Consider the following 20,664-nt stretch of genomic DNA (forward strand, 5'->3'; position numbering starts at 1 on the left):
TGGGTGGGCGGAGCTAATGGAAGTACATTAGAAATTTGTTTGGAATCATGAGAGTGTACCAAGTTTGGTTAAAATAATTTGTATGGATAATTTGTCTGGATCCGACGACTTTTGTGTGACTATGACCTGACGTCTCGGGGCACTCTGTGTCATATTAGTGTATGTTGTGCTTGCCTTTTTTTTATTTACTTCTTTTTTTTTTAAACGTACCCATATTGTTGAGGGAGCTGCCGCTGGATGGAGAGATCTGCAGAAGACGAGGGTCAATGAAGGGAGTGAAGGAGGAGGAAGACTTGTGTTTGGACATGGAGTTGCTCTCTGACTGCGACTGAGAAAAGATTTACAGCATTTAGAAAGAAACACAGAATATACACACAACACTGTTTATTCTGCCAGGGAATCATTAAGACTTTAGATTTAAACCACAACAACAACAGCAGCATGGAATCCACGTCTGCCTCGTAAAAAACACTTTTTATGACACAAACAAAGTGGGAGAGGAGGAATGTTGTGTTGGCAGAGACGACACATTTGAGTTTTTAGAGAAGAGACAACGTGCCGTTGTGTTAGTGGTTGTTTTCCAACGCTGGCGGCGATACACAAGTGTTATCGGAAAAAAACAAGGAGAGGAGAAAAAGATGTGAGGAGCGATCCAAACACGGCTGAGCTGAGCTGCCGTGGAGCGTTAGGAAGGAAAAGAAGATAAATGTGTTCGTAAAGAAGCGCAGGCACAACACAGACACACAGACAGGAAGTCCACCACCAAAGACCCTGACAGAGGCATTTTAATCAGGATTAATAAAGTCTTCCTGCAGAGACTTCTCATCTCCTCCACGACCTGACCGCATTCTACCACCAGGAGGCACCAGTGTTAGCAGAGAAGGAGGTTTGCAGCCACTCATGAGTACATGTGAGGTCAGCCAGAAGGGGGCAGAGGTGAGCCAGCGTGAAGCCAGAGTGAAGCCAGAGAGGGTGAGGAGGGTGAGAGAGAGGGTGAGGGCACCAGACTGGACAGTGGACATGAACACATGTGGATAAGAAACAAAGATTGACGTTCATCTAAAAGTCCTTAAACAAGACAAAAGAGCATCTGCAAAGGATTTGTTTTATCAATCTTTATATATTCACGTTTGGAACAATAAAAGTCTCAATAATACAAAGTTAAAAATATGAAGAATTAGTCCAAACTTGGCATGAGATTAGAATTCCTGTCATGATTATCCTGACAAAAAATAATTGTGATCTTTTGATTTTTTTGCCGTTTTCTTTTTCTTAAATGTAAATAGGTGGAGCCTACGTAAGCCGAGCCAAAGTTTTGTGCCAAAATATAGATTAATGTGCTACAAACAGGTTATTAATGCAAGAAAGTGTACTTAAATGAGTTTAAAAACATATTAAAACAGTTTTTTATAAAATGTCAATGATGTACTGTTATACAGAGCAGTTTTTTTTTTTACGAATGTGTGATAATAAAGTTAAGTGCAAGTAAACATATTATTTGCAGCTGCTCTATGACCTAAATTTGATCTCCACACATGTCCATGTCTACCATCCAGTCCCTGGTGCCGGTCTCAGTGATGTGGGGACATACCTCTATGGCAGTGAGCTGGTCCAGAGAATTCTGTGGGGACATGGCAGGACTGGCATGGCTAGATGATGACGGGAAGGATGTAGAGAAGGAGGAGAAGGAGAGGAGGAGGAGGAGGAGGGGGAGGGAGGAGGGCGATTGTGGAGGAGGAAGGAGGGTGATGGCTCTGCTGGATAAGGTCTGGTAGGTGGTGTATGCGGCCAGCAAAGCCATTTTTCTCTGGGAGCCCGTGGCTGGGGGGCGGGGCCTGGCCGAGGCCGCTCATGGATGAGGTGGAGGTGGAGGAGGAGGAGGAGAGACTGACCAACCGCTTTATTTCAGCGGTGCTCTGGAAGCAAGAACAGGCAGACGTTTGAGCCACAGGAGGCTGTGGAGGCTGCTGCTGCTGCTGCTGCTGCTGCTGCTGCTGCTCCGGACCACGACTGACACTGCATTCCATTTATGTCAGAGATCGGCCGATACGTAATACAGTTCTAACACGACTCCACTCTCTGGTACCTGGTGGGTTTTATAGTTCCTGCTCTGACAAGGTTCAGCTGAGCTGACACTAAACTGTGACGTCAACAGACTGAAGGTCACTGATTGGTCAGAGAGTGTCGTCACTGAAGAGTCACGAGCGCAACTTCCAACACAAGAATCAAAGACAACAATGTCCAACTGTAGATCAGTTAAAAAAAACTTAAAAATACTACATATAATTCAAATTCTACTTATAGTTCCAAAATTTACTTATAATTCCAAATTCTACTTTTCTAAAATCTACTTAAAGTTCCACCCAAAACAACTGCTTTACAAGTCACTAGTTTGTGTCGCTGCTACCGAACTGAGCAGAGTTGTGTTGAACGGCGCTAAAACTGTCAAATAAAAAGCAACATAACAGTCACTGTCACTTCTTTTTAATCCCAGCTGCTGACATAATCTTCCTGGACACAACTGGAAAAAAGTGACGCTAAACCTTGCTAAACACAAATTGGTCTAAAATGTGAAGCAGCAAGTCAACAGTCATCGACATATGATATAAAACACATGAAAACAAGGTAAAATGGTACTGATGAGGAAAGAACAATAAGAAAACAGTCTCTCACCTGTCTGATGACCAGCGTGCCGTCTTTGGAGGGCGTCATGGCCGCCTCGCTCTCAGAGTCTTTGACCAGCATGGTCTTGGCCGACTCCGTCTCCCCGTTGCTCAGTCTCCTGCGGAAGCCATGGGGATATCTGATGTCCATAACCAGACCGGTGTTAAAAAGCCATGCAGAAAAAAGCCGTGCAGCGCTTTGATGGATCAACATTTGACAGACTACATGTGACATTAAAAAGCAGCAGCAGCAGCGAGGCTGTGAGGAGCTAACGTCGACCTACCCAGCTCTGGAGTCTTCAGCTCCTGAGGTGGACTCCTCTCCAGCCTCCTGGTCCACCTCCTCGTCATCCTCCTCGTCCGTGGTGCCCGACTCCTCGCTTGAGGAGGAGTAGTCCGTGACTTTGTGAGGAGGTCGTACGTCGTCTACAGCGCGGAGCTCCTTAGCCAGAGCAGTCAGGTCCTGAAGAGAACAGCAGCAGTGGTGTTGTGTTATGGAGGAGCCTTAAAAAGTGTTGTTCCGGGTTTTTCTGCAGAGCGGTTGTAAGAGGTACTGACGAACGACACTGTGTGGACCCCGGTGCTGAAAACCAGCCGGAGAAATAGAGGAAAACACAGAGCCTGGAGAAGTCTACGACATCTTTAGAATGTGTTTTTAGTTGCTTTCTAAACCGCTCGCTCTCCCACACCAAACTCCATAGAGAAAATCTACGACTTAACATCACAGCACAGAGGAGCTGTTGAGTCACTGCTGCCTCCATCCGTAACTTCAAATCTGTTATTTTGTCAATTCGGCATTTAAGATCCATAGCTCGGATTGACCTCAGTGACACAAAGTGACCACACGAGGCAGCAGTAGAGCAGCAGCTCCTGTGTTTTCCAACTTCAGTTTCCAGTTGGAAAAAGTTGTTTTATAAAAAGAAAATGCATCAAACATATTCATAAGACATCATAGACTCACACTGACATGGGTTTTTAGGGTTAGGTTGAGCTAAATTCACTGATTTTCTCCATGGACTCTGATTTTCTCCATGGAGTGAGAAGTTTACAAACTTCAGTTTTCAGTAAAAAAAGAGTGAAATAAAGCTGCTGTGGATGTTTTTAAAGTGAGCTTGCAAGAAATGTGTCAGTTACTGATACAACCACTCTTAAAACAGGGAGCCATTTGCTTGTTTTCTCACTAATATCATTGTGTAAGGTCAGTGACAAGCATGACAAGAGGCCTAACCCAAAGCCACAGATTAAGCAGCGACAAAAACCAGGTGAGAGCCATTCTGTACAAGTACAAGGAAACGGGAGGAGTCTCGTTTGCATTCAAATGTGGTCGCATTCAAATCCCAGCTCAGGAAGCTCCGTGTGTGCTTTGCTGATGACAAGCAATAAAGTTGTGCAGGCATTATGATCACATTTGGGATTAACCTTGATCATCAAACTTTAGCGTATTAAGCAATGAGTGGGGCAATGGTGCAGGCATAGCAGAGGCGTGACTGTGTAATCTCTTTAACGCGGGCTTACCACATCACCCTAAGAGGGTTCCCCCGACAATTACGGTTCACGAGATGTTGCACACATCAGGTGGTTGAGTAATTAGAGCGACAGAGGAAAACAAGAGAAACACGTCACGCTTTCACATCCGAGTACGATGCAATTTTAAGCCGCGCTGTGGCAACAAGAGGACTCACCGCTGGTCGAGTCGGCCTCGCTGCGTTCTTCTCGTCCTGCTTCTTGGGGACATTTTCGGGCCGTTGGAGTGGAGATCCTTCAGATTTGGAGGAGGCTTTGAGAGGAGAGAAGAGGAGGAAGCGGTCACTACTTTGTTTTCAGAAAAACACTTGACTATATGCACGGTCATTTCCTGGTTTTCAATAATCCAGCCTGGCTACTTCCGGTAAAATGTTAGCCAAGGATTTTTACCCTAATTTAACAGCTTCGGAGTAATTTTTGATGGTTAAATGTCTTGTTGCGGGGAGATTAGGGGCCATTTCTGCTGATCTCTACTGTCTGTTAGCGGAAAACCAGCCTTGCAAGATCAGGGTGGCCGACCCAGAGTCCTCAGAATCAAGAGGTTTCGTGAGGAACATAAATACTACACAAACGGTGCAATATTGTGACAAAGAAGCAGAGAAAACCACTGTCGGAGGAAGTGAGGAAAAGGAAACGCACCAGTAACAACTACTAAAAAGATCAAGTAAACGTTTTAATCACTAACGTTACTTTAAAAAGTCCAGGTTTCACCCTCAACGACAACTGACCGGACACAAAGGAGCTGGTTCATATTCCGGCAGAAGTTGTGAGTGCGTGTAGTCAGTTGTGATGAGGTAATGATGTTGTTGAGTGCAATGAGTGAAATGTAAGGCGTGTACAGTACCAGGAGACTCACAGCGGGGCCTGAAGCGGTCCCCAGAACTGGCCTGAGAGCTGGAGTTAGACGAGCCAGAGGAGCTGCCACTGCCAGGCCGAGGCTGCAGCTTCTCCACGCGGTCCCACAGGGGGCGCTGCTCTACGTTACTGTAAAAAGAAAAGTTTTTACTTTATCATTTACATCACATATTTCTCTATTTAACACAAGTGCTGTATATATTATATAAACCAGTATAACTAGGTTTGAAAATGTGAAGTTTCATGCCACCACAGTTATAACTGGCAACAGTAACAGAGAGGCAAAACACAAATACTTGTCTAAGAATAAAGGTTTAGAGCAGTTTAAAGGCTTAAAACAATGACATAACCCATACAACAATAATAATAATAATTAAATAAATATAATAAATATTACGGTCACTTCACTAACCTGCCAGCGTTCCTCTGGCCGCCCTGGTTGCTGGGCTGTGATGGCAGAGGAGACTCGCGACGGGACAGCACTGGAGACCTAGATGTTGTCCTCACCGGGACCTGAAGGAGACACATTCAGAGACATGTGAGTGACAGCTGGAAGAACACTGCGACACCATCAACAACAGTCACACTTGTGTCATTTAAAGAGTTCAAAACTGTACTTTTTGAAGGAATAGTTCAGGTTTGATGGACTGCTTCCGTCTATATAACATCTCTTTTATCATTATCATGCTTTTATTGTCATTGAAATTTTTTTTTAAATCATGTTTTAAACTGTTCGCTCCCTGCACCAAAGTCCATAGAGAAAATCTGTGATTTTACCTCACAGCACAGAGGAGTTGTTGAGCCACTGCTGCCTCCATCAGTAACTTCAAATGTCTCATTTTGTGACTTCAGTGTTCAGTGAAATCGTTTGTTCTGGTTAACCTCAGTGACACACACAAGTGACCACACGAGGCAGCAGTAGAACAGCAGCTCCTCTGTCCAAATGACCTAAAATCACTGACTTTCTCTATGGACTGTGGCGTGGGAGGGAGAGCACGTTGCAAACTTCAGTTTCCAGATGGAAAAAGCTGTTTTATAAAAAAGAAAATGCATCAAACATAGTCCTCAGACATCATCGACTCACACTGACGTGGATTTTTTTTAGTAAGTAAGCCTTTAGTTAAGTAGCAGTGAAAGAGAGCACAAACAAACGGATGAATGAGAGGAGGTGGCAGGGGGAGAAAGGAGTCAAGGATCAGGGGTGGGGAAAAGGAGGCCCTCATCAGCTCCTTACCTTTGGAGGCACCTCCTCGCTGCCGGCCTGGTGCTCGACTCTAGTCTGGGCCTGAGGGTTGTGGAGGGGAGGTTGGGGCTGGGGGTCAGTGCGTGCGGGCGATGGGTGGTGGTGGTGTTGGTGATGGTGGGGGTCCTGTGAACGCAGGTGGAGTTGTGCAAAGCTAGAGGCCACGCCGGCGGTCTCGCTGAAGGACTGGGAGCGAGCGACCACGGGCGGCGCAGCAGAAGGAGGAGGAGGAGGAGGAGGAGAGGGGGCGGCGCTGTTGCTGCTTTTTAGAGCAGCCAGGTGGGACCACTGCACCTTTTAGGGAGCGAGGGAGGGACAGGTGGGGAGGGAGGGAGGTGAAACAAGCAGACAAAACAGTGAGACATGAGGGAAGATGTGTGCGGCTTTTTCCACGTACTAACACGTATCTATATTCATAGAACACACATGCAGACCAAGCACAGCGCGACACAGAGATGTGTTCAACCAGGAGTGACTGTCTGGACGCTCGAGTGAAGAAGTGTCACTTTCGTAAGTCTACGATATCTGAGGGACAGATTTGTCAAAGTGAAAACTGAAGTTTGTAAACCGCTCACTCTCGTAAACCAAACCCCACTGAGAAAATCAGTGATTTTAGCTCACGGGGACACAGGAGCTGCCGGTCCACCGCTGCCTCGTGTGGTCACTTTGTGTCACTGAGCTCAAACTTCACGATGAAAATAAATTGAAGTTACTGACGGAGGCAGCAGTGGATCAACAACTCCCTTGTGCTGTGGTATAAAATGAACACATTTCTCTATGGACTTTGGTGCCGGAGCGTGAGCCTCCATTCCTTACAGCAAAGATAAAGTGTCAATACCTGATGAAACCACACTGACTCGTTCCTTTAATGCAAACAGTTGTAGGAACAGTTGGAAACATGGACGAGTAATGATGAGAGAGCAGGAGAGAGAGAAAAGGGGGAAAAAGGAGGAGGGAGGAAGTTACCTGAGGCTCCATGGGTCGGTGCATGGCAGAGGCCTCGGAGGAGGGGCCGCCATTGGAGAACGGTTCAGAGGAGCGGGGAGGCAGAGGGGGCTGCTTGGGAGGAGGGGCGGTCTGAGGGGATCCCTGAATGTTCTTACGGTACCGCTCATCAGCCTGGGGTGGAGATGGGGGGGGGGGATAGAACATGACAAAGATGGAATGAGCTTCAGGTGAACAAAGAGACTTTGTGTTTCCTGTTTCCTGTTTCCTTGTCGTCAGAAAACCTTCATATTTGACCGTCAGTGAAGATTAAGATGACAGTGATGTGACGCATGCTGGAGGCAGCCGTACAGACACAGGTGCGGGTGTGGACAGACCTGCTGACCACACCGCTCAGGCGTCCCCACGTGTTAGTTTGGGCCTCAGCCATCCACATGCAAACGGCCCAGTCCGCACACGCACACACACACGAAAACAACCACATTAGAAGAATTTCACGCGTCCGCCTCTGAGATGTTTTCTGTGACACACACACACACGTGAAATAATGGAATATTATGGATAAATCCTGTGCGAGATGGCTTATGAATACTGTCTAACGTATATCTTGAGTAACGAGAAACATTTTATAAGGAAAATAAAAAGAAATTCATCCGTTTCCTGAACCACATGAAGGTCGATTATTAAGATTCTGAATTTTTGTGTACTTATCGCACACATTAACGTCAGGATATGTCTTTTTTATTCATTATTCTGCTCAGCACTGTGGTTGCTTTAAAGTGCTTCACAAATAAAGACAGGGAAGACATTTCACATCATGCCTGACTGAGTCTGTGTGAAGACAAAGCAAGAAGAAGCCGGAAAGAGCAGGCGGCAGAGTGGGAGGAGCCGGGGTTAGAGGTTCACCTCTCTGATAGGCTGAGGAGGAGGAGGAGGACTGATGGGCCTATCAGGCTCTGGACTCTCTGCCTGGAGTGGTTCAGAGTCAGCCGGGGGTTCAGTGTGAGAGGGGCTGGGGCTCGGGGAGCGTTGGAGCCGGTCGGGACACGTCTCTACAGTGTCGGTCTTTAGTGGCTCTGCGGTCTCGCCGTGGTCTGAGGCGCTCTGAAGCTCTCCGGAGGAGTCGTGAGCTCCTCTGGCTACAGAGGCGGCACTGTCAAGGACCTGAGCGTGTGGGGCTGTGGGCGTGGCTCTGTCGGGGGGCGGGGTTGCGGTCTGCGGAGGTTTGCTAGGGTCTGAGCGGGCTTTGCTCTTGTCGCCGGGCTGCGATCTGGACTCGTGCTGCAGCAGACGCTTGTGGAGACGCTCGGCCTTGCGCTGCTCCTCCAGCTCCCGCCACTTGAACTCCTAATGCAGAGCGCGTTCAGTGTGGAATACTTCCTCTTTAACTCTAATTATACTTCCTACAAACTGAGGCACTGCTCTTTTTTTTTTAAGAAGAAGAAAATGTAAAAAAATAACAACGTTGAAGGTGATAAAAAGAAATGACGCACAGACAAAACATGACACACATTCTATGTGGTGATTTTAGGACAGATCAAAAATAATCTTACGGCATTTGACGCGACTTTACCGTGAAGCCGACAGTCACGAGAACAAAATCTTTCATTTTACTTTATTATATACGATCTATGAACTCATGAAGCAGCAGTTTCTGCGGTTAAGCCTCTGTCGCTGTGATTTATTTGCACGTTTATCTTTTGTCATTTTGCCGCTTCAGTATTTTTGGACCATTTTTTTCCAGTTTTATCAGAGTGTGTAATATTAATGACATTAAAAATATTCCTGGACCTTCCTCAATGACAGAAAATCCTAAAGTCTTTTATTTTGTAACATTCCAGAGCACCATTCTTTTATTTCTGGTGCCTGGTGTCATTTCACAAAAGTACAATATCTCCAGCCCAAACCTGGGCTACACTGTAAATATTAAGCTCATGCTGAATATATTTGAGTTGCAGCAAATTCTATTACACTTGTATCATCTTAATAGTGGATATCTTTCTATTGTGTACATGTATAGATGTGATAATGTGTTTTTCTTTCCCGTCTTTGCTGTAACTACATAAATGTCCTCTTTGTGGGACTAAAAAGGATTCTCTTCTCCGTGTACGCCATCTCTTAAAATGGCGTACACGGAGACTGCAGCCGATATTTCGCAAAAAAACTTGACAGGCCGACTGACTATATCTGATCCTTATAATACTACCGGTGTTTCTAGGACATGTCAGTGTCCTGACATCTTCAATTTCTGGATTAATTTCCCTTCATCTTAATCCAGAGAGCCACTGAAAGTTTAGTTAAGGGAGGGAAAACAAATGGACGCAACCTGGCATTAACGTTGCTGTGCAGACTAGTTAATCTAGTCTGAGTCCATGATTTACCAAGAGTTAACCACGACATCCGCTCTTCAGCTCGCTGTGAGCACGTTTCACCTCCACTGCCTCTCTGGATCTGTGGGGATTTGGTAAAGTGGTCTCTGTGTGTTTTGGCACAACATCTATCCACCATCTTACGACTGTGTGTGTGTGTGTGACTGACCAGCAGCATGGCTTGCTCTCGCAGCAGCTGCTCCTGCAACATCTCCAGATGCCTCTGCTCCTCCTCCAGCTGACGTCGGATGTACTCCTGTTAAACCAACGAATGGGAAAAGTCAGCGATCGTCATATACATTCACCGAGACAGAAATTCTCTGCAGAAAACATTCACACCTGTTCGCGGTCGTTCCTCCTCTTCTCGTCTTCAGCCCGCCGCCGCTCCTCCTCCTCTTTCCGTCTACGGTCCATCTCTTCGATTCGCCTCTTCTCCTCCTGCTCACGGCGGCGCTGCTCGCGCTCCTGTTGCCTCCTCATCTCCCGCTCGCGCCGTTGTTGCTATGGCGATGACAAGAAGTTAAAAAAAGTCACACAGGGGAAAGACCGACGGCAAAAATAAAAGTCCAATAAAATAAATAAGCGATGCTACCTCTTCCAGTCGCCTCCTCTGCTCCTTCTGCTGCTCAATGCGTTTCTGCCTCTCGGCCAGTAGCTGGCGCTTGTACTCCTCCTGCTCGCGGAGCTGCTGCTCCTGGAGGAGCTGCTGGCGGCGGAGTGCCTCCGAACGCTCCTTGTTCTCCTGCTGGAGGCGGATGAAGTCGCGGCGCAGAGTCGACTCTCCCGGCACGTTGACAATGGAGCTGGGAGAAGGACAGAAGTGTTGGATTAAACACTTTCAAATGTCTGCAGGAGACGACAGTGACGTTCTCCAACACCCGGATCTTACCTGGGTTCTCCTTCCTGCTCTGGAGGCTCGTCCTCCTCCTCCTCGCTGCCGCTGTACTCATACTCGGTCTCATCTGTAGGTGGGAAAAACAACGTCGCTTAGATCGAGTTACCACAGCCGACACAGAGACGACAGGAGCAGAGAGTGAGACGCACCTTTCTCTCCCCTCTTCTTCTTGGTCCGGTCGATGTGGTCTTTGAGCTGGATGCGGACCTGCCTCTCGTTGGGCTGGTCACGGATGAAGGGATGCTTCAGGAGCTGCTCTGTGGGCGGACGCTGCGTGTAGTTCTTCACCAGACAGCCCTCGATGAAACTGAAGAACTTCTTGGACCTGTGGGCGATCGTGAGATTTAGTAGAGTGGATTACAACCATGGAATTCCGAGTGCCGTCTTCAAATGGAACAGGCCGGGTGTGTGGTGTTTTAAAATGACGTACATTTGTACTGCATGTATGAAAAGTGCTTTCTTGCATGCAGCTGACAAAATCTGTGTCCAGGCTCACGTCGACTTACTAGGAATTTAATATTCAATAAGCCAAATATCATGGTTCATGAAGACGGGAACTCTTTATCCAGCAAAATCAAATTACTTCATCTTCAAGTCAATGTTTGAGTCAAATCTGAAGGGATTCCCTCATGATATCATGTTCACGAGAAAGGAGAAAGGTTTCCAAAACTTCAGTTTCCTGTTGGAAAAGTCTGTCTAACAGTGAGATAATGACGTAAACCTGTTCTTAAGATATCACAGACTTAAAGCTGATGTAGATTTTACATGCATGCATTTTTTTCCATCATGTGTCAACACTGAAAACCTCCTCTGCACCATAGAGAAAATCAGTGATTTTTACATCACAGTAACACAGGAGCTGTTGATCCACTGCTGCCTCCATCACTAAGATCTAATGTGTTATTTTGTCAATTCTGTGTTTGAAAACATCCAGTCAGATTTACCTAGGTGACACAAAGTGACCACACGAGGCAGCAGTAGACAAGCAGCTCCTGGGTTTCGTCAAGTTAAAAATCACTGATTTTTTCCAATGGAATCTGGTGTGGGAGAGCGAGTGGTTTACAAACGTCCTTCAGTGTTTTGTTACGTGGCTAAAATCTGTTTTCCCCTGGGTCCCTGCTGAAGCCACTAAAGTTTGTGTTTGATAATACGTTTGTCCGTCCCTCACACGACCACATTATCCCTTTAAGGTTTGATTGTGCATTCAGAGCAGCACTGGAGAACATCTGCATCCGCCAGAACAGGTGGAGCACAGATGTTGAGCTTGGCAGCAAAGCACAAAGACAGAGTGAGGATTCAATCCTGGTCTGAGATCAGAGATAAAGTAAAAAAAAACAACAGACAAGTAGGAAAGCTATACATAAAAAATAATGGATTCACTTGATGTGTAACGGGGTTTTCTTTTTTCTGTTTTTAGATGAAAAGAAAGATGTAAAGGACAGAAATATTGTGCGTAACTCACCATTTTTTAGATTTAAGGCGAGGAGGAGGGTTTCTTGGAATGAGGAAGAGCGCACGCATAGGGTGCATGTCACAGAGTGCTGAAATTAACAATACACACATATACATGCATCAGTAAGAATCTACTCAATCAAGAATAGAAATAATAAAAAAAATGGCACTCACGTGGCGCTCCTTCAGCCATCTCTATAGCTGTGATACCACATGACCACAGATCACTCTGCAACACAAGACGACACCCGTCAAACATCAAACAGCAGACGCACAACCAAGGGGACGCCATTTTGGCAGGCAATAACGCTCTTCACATACACACTAGGCATATACAACCGGCAGCATATACTATACCAGGAAAAAATGTCAGACAACTATTAGATAAAAAGACATTTTTCACACTCGTGTCACAGCAGATGTACATTTTCCTCATGGTGCAAAATAAATAAATATGCAAAAATAATAACTGTAGAGGGCGCAGCATAGAAGTCAGGGAGGTAGCAGCTAATTCTACTAAATCTACTGTTTTATTCATTAGTCTTAGCAGACGATCTTGACTCGTTTGTCGATATCTAATAAAACTAGAGCTGCAACAAACCATTATTTTCATAATTGATTAATCTGGCGATTATTTTCACGATTAATCCAGTCATTGTTTGGTCCATGTCAGAAAACGTTCACAAATGTTGGTCAGTGTCTGTCAAACCTGGAAATGATGTTTTGCTTTGTCCACATACCAAAATAATTCACTTTATAATGATTTTTTTGTTTTATGGAGCAAAGAAACCAAGAAAATATTCACATTTAAGAAGCTGAATCACTCAGAAATCTTGTTTTAATCATGAAAAAAGCTTCAAATTGAATAGTTGATTGAGTAATTGTTTCAGCTCTAGATAAAACATCTTATAGCCAATATCGACCAATACCGATAGATATTGTGCCAATAATACTGTGCAATAACAATCTTTGTAAGTTACGTTTTCCCTTACGAGTCTGGATGCTAACATGAGCATCATAACAGACTTGAATTAAAACACTAAATAACTAAAATATCTTGTTTATTTTGTGTACTTTTATTGCGATGTGTTCTCTGGTGTAGACTGAGGGAAAGATAGTGTTCACTCTGGTCTGTTTCCACACTCCGGGGGGCAGTGTAAGGGTCAGATAAACTGTCAGACACACAGACAGACACAGTGCGGGCTCTTACTCTGTAATCGTACGTAGCGTCCGGGTTCTCGTCGCAGGCGATGACCTCGGGGGCCATCCAATATGGAGTCCCGATGAAGGTGTTCCTCCTCCCCACTGTCCGATCCAGCTGAGCGCTCACACCAAAGTCCACTGTAGACGGAGAGGAGGAGTGACGGTCACAGTCAACTAAAGAATCGTCACTCACGTAAAAACACAACGTGTTCGGCGTTCTCACCGAGTTTGACTTCAGCGTTCTCCGTCAGCAGGACGTTCTGACCCTTGATGTCACGGTGGATGACGTGGTGGGCGTGTAAGTGAGCCAGACCCTGAGAAACAACAGACACAAAGACAATCTCTGGGATTAATAATCTGTGTGCTGTCCCCAGTGTCTATTTAAATGAAGCATTTACAGATACATTTTCCATATTTCATGGACAGCAGCTCCTGATCTCAGTGGACCCTTTGGCACAGCAGCTTTTTTTATTTTTGAACATTTTTTAATGGCAGTAAACCACAGATGGGAACAGAAGAAAAAGCCAAGTGAGGTCATGGGACGACCCCCGGATGATAAAAGAAGAAGAAGAAGAAACGAGAACAAAATAATGGGAAACAGGGAGTGTAACAACACTGTTTCCACTGTTTTTCCTCCTGTTTATTTTTGTACGTGTACAGAGTGAGATTCACAAACATGTTATGTTGATAACGTTAATGAAGCCACTGTTTGAAAATGGTCTTTGTCCACGATAGAGACACGTGTTGATTCCAAAACACAGGGTTTTTGATATCTTTCTCTACATTCCCTCCATCAGAAGAGGTGAGTTCTGCCTTGTTTTGATTTCTATTTTAGGGAAAAACCTGGGAAAAAGATCAGGTGTTTCCAGCAGGAGTCTCTCCAGGTCTCGGATCAGGTGGAGGGAAACTGTGTTTTCCAAGCGCCCAGGCATCATTTCTCCATCACAACAATGTCCTAGTCTGGCTCAAGCTTCCTCTACTGCATCGTAATCTCACTTGAGAACTTGTTATGCCTTAAATGTGGGAGATTTTTAAAGGGAGTGCTCACTCTGAGAATCTCTCTGGAGATGTAGGCGATCCAGTCTTCCTTCAGCTGGTTCCCTTTGGTGTTCTTCACCAGGTCCGTAATGGAACCAGCTCCACAGAACTCCATCACCAACTGCACACACCACAGCAACAACACATACATGAGAGGAACGGAAACACAAACTTTCACACTGTCACTGGGGCGGATCAGAGGTCTTACCCAGAGCTGGTCATCGTGTCCCGGGGGACTCTTCTTAATGAAAGCACCATAGTAGGTGGCTATGTTCCTGTGGTGGGAATACTTCTTCAGCATATTGATCTCCAGTTTAATCTCCTCCTCTTCATCCTGGAAAACACACAAACGTGGATTAAAATGGAGAAAATGCAGTCTCACTGTGTCTGAATCGAATTTCATCATCAAAAGAGGTTTAATTTTTACACACAAATCAATGCCCGAGCTTCAACTAGTGATCATTTTCCCAATTGATATATCTGGTGATTATTTTCTCGACTAATCAATTAGTTGTTTGGTTCAGAAAATGTTGATCAAGTCTCTTGTTTTTTCCACAAACCAAAAACGATTATTTTTTTATGATTTTTGTCGTATGGAACAAGGAAACCAGAAATTATTCACATTTAAGAAGCTGAAAAACCTCAAAATCAATTAATTGATGAGTTCTTTGGTCAATAAAATGTAAGACAATGATAAATAATGATGTTTTGTTTGGTCCACAAGCCAAAATATTACATTTGAATGATTTCTTTAGTCGATTGAACAAAAAGGAACCAGGAAATATTCACATTTAAGAAAATCTCAACGTCTAATCTCTACTTGGGTGTTTTTATGGTCGGAGCAGCTTCTGTCGTCTTCAGTTCAGCATTTTCAGAGTTTTATGAGACGGTAAAAATGAAGCATAAGTCGTTGATTCCTTTGTTTTGTTTGTGAATTAACGACGTGTGAGTCAGTTTTATGTTATGTTATGTTTTATGATGTGAGCAGCATCCATTTACCGTTAATCCCATTAATGGTAAATAATAACACAGATTAGATCATCATCATCATCCCACAGATAAACTCACAGCAACTAATGATTATTTTCTCAATGAATCAGATAATTGTTTGGCAAATTGCTCTCTGATATCACTCGCCACAATAGATATTGACAGAAATGAGTGGGTTTACTCAGACTTCCATGTTATGTCTGTTGCAACGATTAGTCAATTAATAAAGTCAATTGATTGTTTTCCAGCTTCTTAAACGTGCATATTTTTCTGGCTCCATATAGCAAAGAAATCATTAAAACTGCATTATTTCGTGGATAAAACACGACATTTGACAACCTCATCATTTCATAATAGATGACAATAATCCGGATTTAATCACCGTTTATGTATAACGGTTATGGACTAAGCTGCAGTGCTCACTGCAGTCCTGCAACAGCTCGACGATGATTAGCAGCGACGTGCTAATTGAACACACGCAGGGATCAAACCCCCGCGAGTGCTTTTTCTCTTCATGTGACCTCTCCTACAGACGACAGAGCAGTGGGAGGAGGGGGAATCAGGGACGGTAGAATCTCTGCAGATTAAAACGTTTGCCTCTTTAATTTATGGTGTTAGTGTGATTTTATAATAATGTGGATCGCTGCCTCGTGGAAAATGGCAGTGTGCTGTTGCTGCATGACTCGTTTGAGTTGACGTAAGCCTTTCTGTTGTGTGCACCCCCCGCCACTCTCCCTCTCCCTCTAACCCCGCCTCCCCCCCTTTTCTGCTGCACAGCTGTTGGATTATCACACTCCCCCAACTGTGGGAGCCTCGCTGCCACAAGTCACATGGTGAAGACGAGGGAGGGACAGGCGCAGGCGCACGGTGATGTGTGTCAGAGACAGAGGACGACAATATGTTGACGACACACTCGCATACACTCAAGAGACGGAGATTAATAATCCAAGTGTGTCAAGATGACATGTGATTCATAAAAAGGAATCGTACTAAAAAAGAAATGTCTGTTCAACAAACCAGACACAAAGGAACCATATGTGTATGAGGAACAGATGTTTTTCAAAAGCTACATCATAACATTTAAGGGAAATAAATTCTATCAGCGAAACAAAATCACAGCAAATTTAAACTCCCGTGGGCAAGGAATTATGTCACCGTGCTTGAACGAGTTTGGGTATCAGTATCGACCCGATACTGGTCAAAAATCCTGGATTAGATATCAGAAAAAGAAAAATGCTGAGTCATGTTGTGCGCCGTTTATTTCTCCTCTACGAGAGAAGAGTATTTGTCACACAGCTGGAGAATTCTGTCTTTGAAATGGCTTGACATGACTGAGCACAAAAGGTGGTCCTACCAGACACAAAAACCATATACTGTATATACAGAAACAGATGTTTCAAAAGCTGCATCATAAGATTTAGCAACAAAACATATTTTAAACAGGACCCAGAATTATGTCAGAGTGTTTAAAATCAGAATTTTAGGGATGAGCTGAGATATTGGTCCGATACTGGTCATAATCTGTCAGCGTACACAATGAACTGGGTCCAATCTATGCTTTTTTTAAGTTTTCCTTTTGTGTAATTTTCTTCTCACATTCTTGGTCTCCAACTTATACTACAGCACATAATTAATAAAACTGTGATTTCCCAGTCATTATATTATAAATACGGTCATAGTGCAAACTGCACTCTCTTTGTGAGCTTTATACTCAGACAAAAGAGTCTTTTCACTGAGTGTGATTTATTTTTTTATTTTTTTTACTAAAATCTCCATGGACATTCCATCCTATGTGACGCCTTCATGTGCCGCAGTGCACGCAGAAGACAAACGCCATGCTCTTCAATTAGGCCACGCCCCCTACAATACACAGCAGGGCGGGGGTCATTATTAAGTGGCCGAGCGAGCGGCTGACCTCGGTGCAGAAACACGGGAGCGGCGACGGCAGCAGACGGCGATGAAGGCCAAACACCCACACGGTCACAATCAGCTGAAAACAACATGGTCGTTGTAGTTGAATGGTCACTAAAGCGAGACGAAGAGGGTAACAAACAAAAGCCTGGACCAGTGACGCAAGACAAGAGCGAGCGAGCGAGCAAGCAAGCTGGTATTTGGCCAGAGAGCAGTAGATACATAGACTTTGCATCAGGGTTCTGAAGTAAAACAGTCCCTGACAGGTTCACCATTCTCTCTTACATCGAGAATCATTTCGAAATAATTGCAACTATTTATTCAAAATGGTTAAGTCCTACTGCACGTGGCTGTAATTGTGACGTACGTGGTTACATTCACTGTATGTGGGTTAAAATAAATAAGTAGCAAATCAATATTGCGACAGCTGAGCGTGACTCAGCAGCAGCAGATAACTGCAGTACCTGTCCAGACATGTCTGCTTCATGATGAGTCACACTTCACAAAACACATCGCTAATTTGTAAAACTGCGTAAAACAAGTTTATCAGACGTTGCCCAACTGTTTGCCGTCTCCGATGAGACGGAGGCGAAGGCGCGGCAGTGGCAGTGTCGTAACTCACCAGACAAACAGAGAACAGGCAGAAATTAAAGGACTTTTGTGGGTCAGCGTCGACAAATATTAATATTTTCCAGGATGTTCTTACATAAAAACTAGGCAAGGACACACGTGTGTCATACCTAAGGCTCACGGGTCTCATACAGTCCAACATACAGTTCTATTCAGCCCCGGGAGAAAAAAGTTATTTCGTTCCTGTTCCTCCACTTTTCAAGTTACGTCGCATGTAAGGAAATTAAATTAAATGTTGACTTTTTATCTTTTTACGTCTAGTAAACATTTTTGTGACAACTGTTCTACCGAAATACAGCAGAGGAAATCACTTATACTGTTGACCTCAATGGAAATTATTCCTAAATAATATTTACCGCTCTTCTATGTTCATGTTCTTTTGTGAGTGCTCCATCTTACGTGGATATAACTTTAAAAACAGAAGTCCAGTGCTGATATGTATCCCTGATGTATAGCACTTTGTTTCAGCTGTTGTTGTTTTAAAAGTGCTTTATAAGTAAAGCTGGATTGGATCAAATCAATTTATTTCATTTTATAAAAAACTATCTTAACATGACACATCTTTAATCTCAAATTTGATCTCTGAAATGTTTCTTTATTCAATCTTAAAGCTTTCTTTATTCTAGATTAGATATTATTTGACCTCGTCTGGACAAAAAAATTGACATATTTTTTAAATTATTATTTATATTATTATTAAATTATTATGCCACCATGAAGAAGTCAATAAAATGGCGACAAAAATGCATTTTTCCAGGTTTCTCTGCATCTCTGGAAGTAACTCAGTCACAAATATTTCTCAAACTTCAATTGATCAGTTCATGATTAAAAACATATAAAAATTACCTCTGTGACGTCCATGACCTTGATGGCAGCCAGCTGTCCAGTCTTGACATGTCGTCCCTGTGAAAACAAAAACAAAAACAACACCAACAGGTCAACATTTGCATCACAATTCATAATTCACTAATACATTTGGGATTTCTTTTCAAAATGATGTATTCAAAATGTCAGAAATGAAAACAAGACAAATTCCTCAAATGTCTTATTTGACAAAACAATCAATAAGCGAAATCAGCTGAAATGATTTGTTGATCAATTTAAAAAGATTGACCATATTTAGTTTTTCTTGAATAAAGAGCATAAATTAGCTGATTTCAGCCTCTAAAATGCAAGGGTTTGTTCATCAATACATATTGTGATTTTTATTGACACTAAGATGATCTAAAAGATGTCACTTTCAGCCATTTTGTGACATTTAGAAACTAAATGGAAAAGAAGGGCTAAGTAACATTGTTTTTTTTAAAAAAAGAAAGAAAAAAAATCATGATCATAATGTAATTTTCTACACCTGTGTACCAATTTTCGTGCATGTACGATAATTCACATCCAATTTTCGACACACCGTGTGTGCTCTGACATTCATGATTCAAAAAAAGTTCAGCTATTTTTCCTCTCGGGGGATTGGGACAAAAATGTCCTCAAAGTGTTAAAGTGCAACAAAATAAAAGCCCTGCGAACAAACAAGATCGCTGACCCTGACGTAAACAAACAGCAAAATTATGAATTTTCACTGTCGACTTCACACAACGTTCAAAGTGCCACGGATATTTTCTTATCTACGGAAGCCCAAGATGAACTAGAAATGTGAATATCGACCTGCCCTAATGTGGGGATTTGTTCCTTTCCTTCACTTAGACGTTTGAAAAGAAAACAATAAAGTTTACGAGACAAATGAGCAGAAATCCATTGAGAACAGATCCCAAACTAAACCAACCCAACATTCCCAGACCTCGCCACTCTCTAACCCCCCCCACCGCCACTCCTTACATAAACAATGAACCAAAATAGAGGCTCCTCCACAGCCTCCTCCTCCTCCTCCTCGAGAGGAGATAAAACATGGACGCTGTCTGGACCAGGTCCAGATGAGTCCGGGTTTTCCCCTGCTCTTCTGGCACAACACTGAACTGATACCACGTGCAGCCTTGAGACAAGAAAATGTCAGCAAATACGACAAATAAGTAATAAATAAGTCATCGTCGCGATGATTGTGAATGAACCACAAGGGGAAGCCTGCACCATTTTCAGTCACCATTCATTTATAATAACCTTATTTATTTTAATCAGGATGCTTTTGTAACATTACAACATTTAACATTTTTCCGTCAAGTAATGTTTTCTCTCTTTCTTCTTGTTTTTCTTTGTAAACTAAAGGCTGCAGTACAGATACCAGGCCTGTACATGGCGCTGCAGTGCCGCCACTGGAGAAATTAAGCTTTAATATAGCTTTATGTGAATAAGTATGCATTACAATGTACTAGGCCTGCAACAATTAATTGACTGTTAATCGATTACTTTACAATTATCTTGGTAATTGATTCATCGGTTTGAGTGTTTTTCTAAATAATTAAAACCCGTTCTCTGAATTTTCTTTGTTCCATATAACAAAGAAATCATTAAAACTGAATTTTTGTGTACGCGACAAGACAAGACATTTGAGAACATCACTATTTCTTGGTTCAAGCTAGAATTATCAACATTTTAAAAAAAAAATGTAAAAGACATTTTATGGACCAAACAGTAATCAAGAAAATATTAAAATGTGAAGATCATGGTCAGTTGCAGCTCTACAATGTTTACAATCACAAAAACAGAGACAGAATTAACCAAACGAGAGTGAATAAGGAAAGAAAATGAACGTTACGATCAAGTGTAGATTCTCATGTGGATAAAACGTATTTTGTTGTCAAGGTAACTGCGTTCTAATTAAATAAAAATTTCTATCAACCATGAGATTACCATGAGAAACCTAATTTAAGTCAACTAATTAAACAAAAAACAGGTTTGTAAAACAACCTTCATACACTGGTTCTCCACACAGCAGCAGCAGTGACTCAATGACAGTGAAAGAATCACGATTGTGTTTGTTCCAACAACACAGAGTCA

The 20,664-nt window shown here is 43.3% G+C and overlaps 1 protein-coding gene across 1 annotated transcript in view; it reads right to left on the reverse strand.

The window, feature by feature from the left end:
- Positions 1–20,664, reverse strand: part of LOC122758086 (mitogen-activated protein kinase kinase kinase kinase 4-like) — a 39,951-nt gene that overhangs the window by 6,533 nt on the left and 12,754 nt on the right. Inside the window, 24 exon segments of the mRNA XM_044011961.1 lie at positions 211–328; positions 1,592–1,691; positions 1,693–1,916; positions 2,674–2,782; positions 2,948–3,126; positions 4,179–4,187; positions 4,346–4,440; positions 5,032–5,171; positions 5,455–5,555; positions 6,277–6,579; positions 7,252–7,404; positions 8,137–8,577; positions 9,769–9,855; positions 9,939–10,100; positions 10,192–10,402; positions 10,489–10,561; positions 10,644–10,819; positions 11,957–12,035; positions 12,121–12,175; positions 13,157–13,287; positions 13,373–13,463; positions 14,198–14,308; positions 14,396–14,521; positions 18,565–18,621. Of these exon segments, the coding sequence (XP_043867896.1) occupies positions 211–328; positions 1,592–1,691; positions 1,693–1,916; positions 2,674–2,782; positions 2,948–3,126; positions 4,179–4,187; positions 4,346–4,440; positions 5,032–5,171; positions 5,455–5,555; positions 6,277–6,579; positions 7,252–7,404; positions 8,137–8,577; positions 9,769–9,855; positions 9,939–10,100; positions 10,192–10,402; positions 10,489–10,561; positions 10,644–10,819; positions 11,957–12,035; positions 12,121–12,175; positions 13,157–13,287; positions 13,373–13,463; positions 14,198–14,308; positions 14,396–14,521; positions 18,565–18,621 (3,331 nt within the window).

This window comes from Solea senegalensis, linkage group LG2, assembly GCF_019176455.1.
Source record: "Solea senegalensis isolate Sse05_10M linkage group LG2, IFAPA_SoseM_1, whole genome shotgun sequence".
NCBI classification, from domain to species: domain Eukaryota; kingdom Metazoa; phylum Chordata; class Actinopteri; order Pleuronectiformes; family Soleidae; genus Solea; species Solea senegalensis.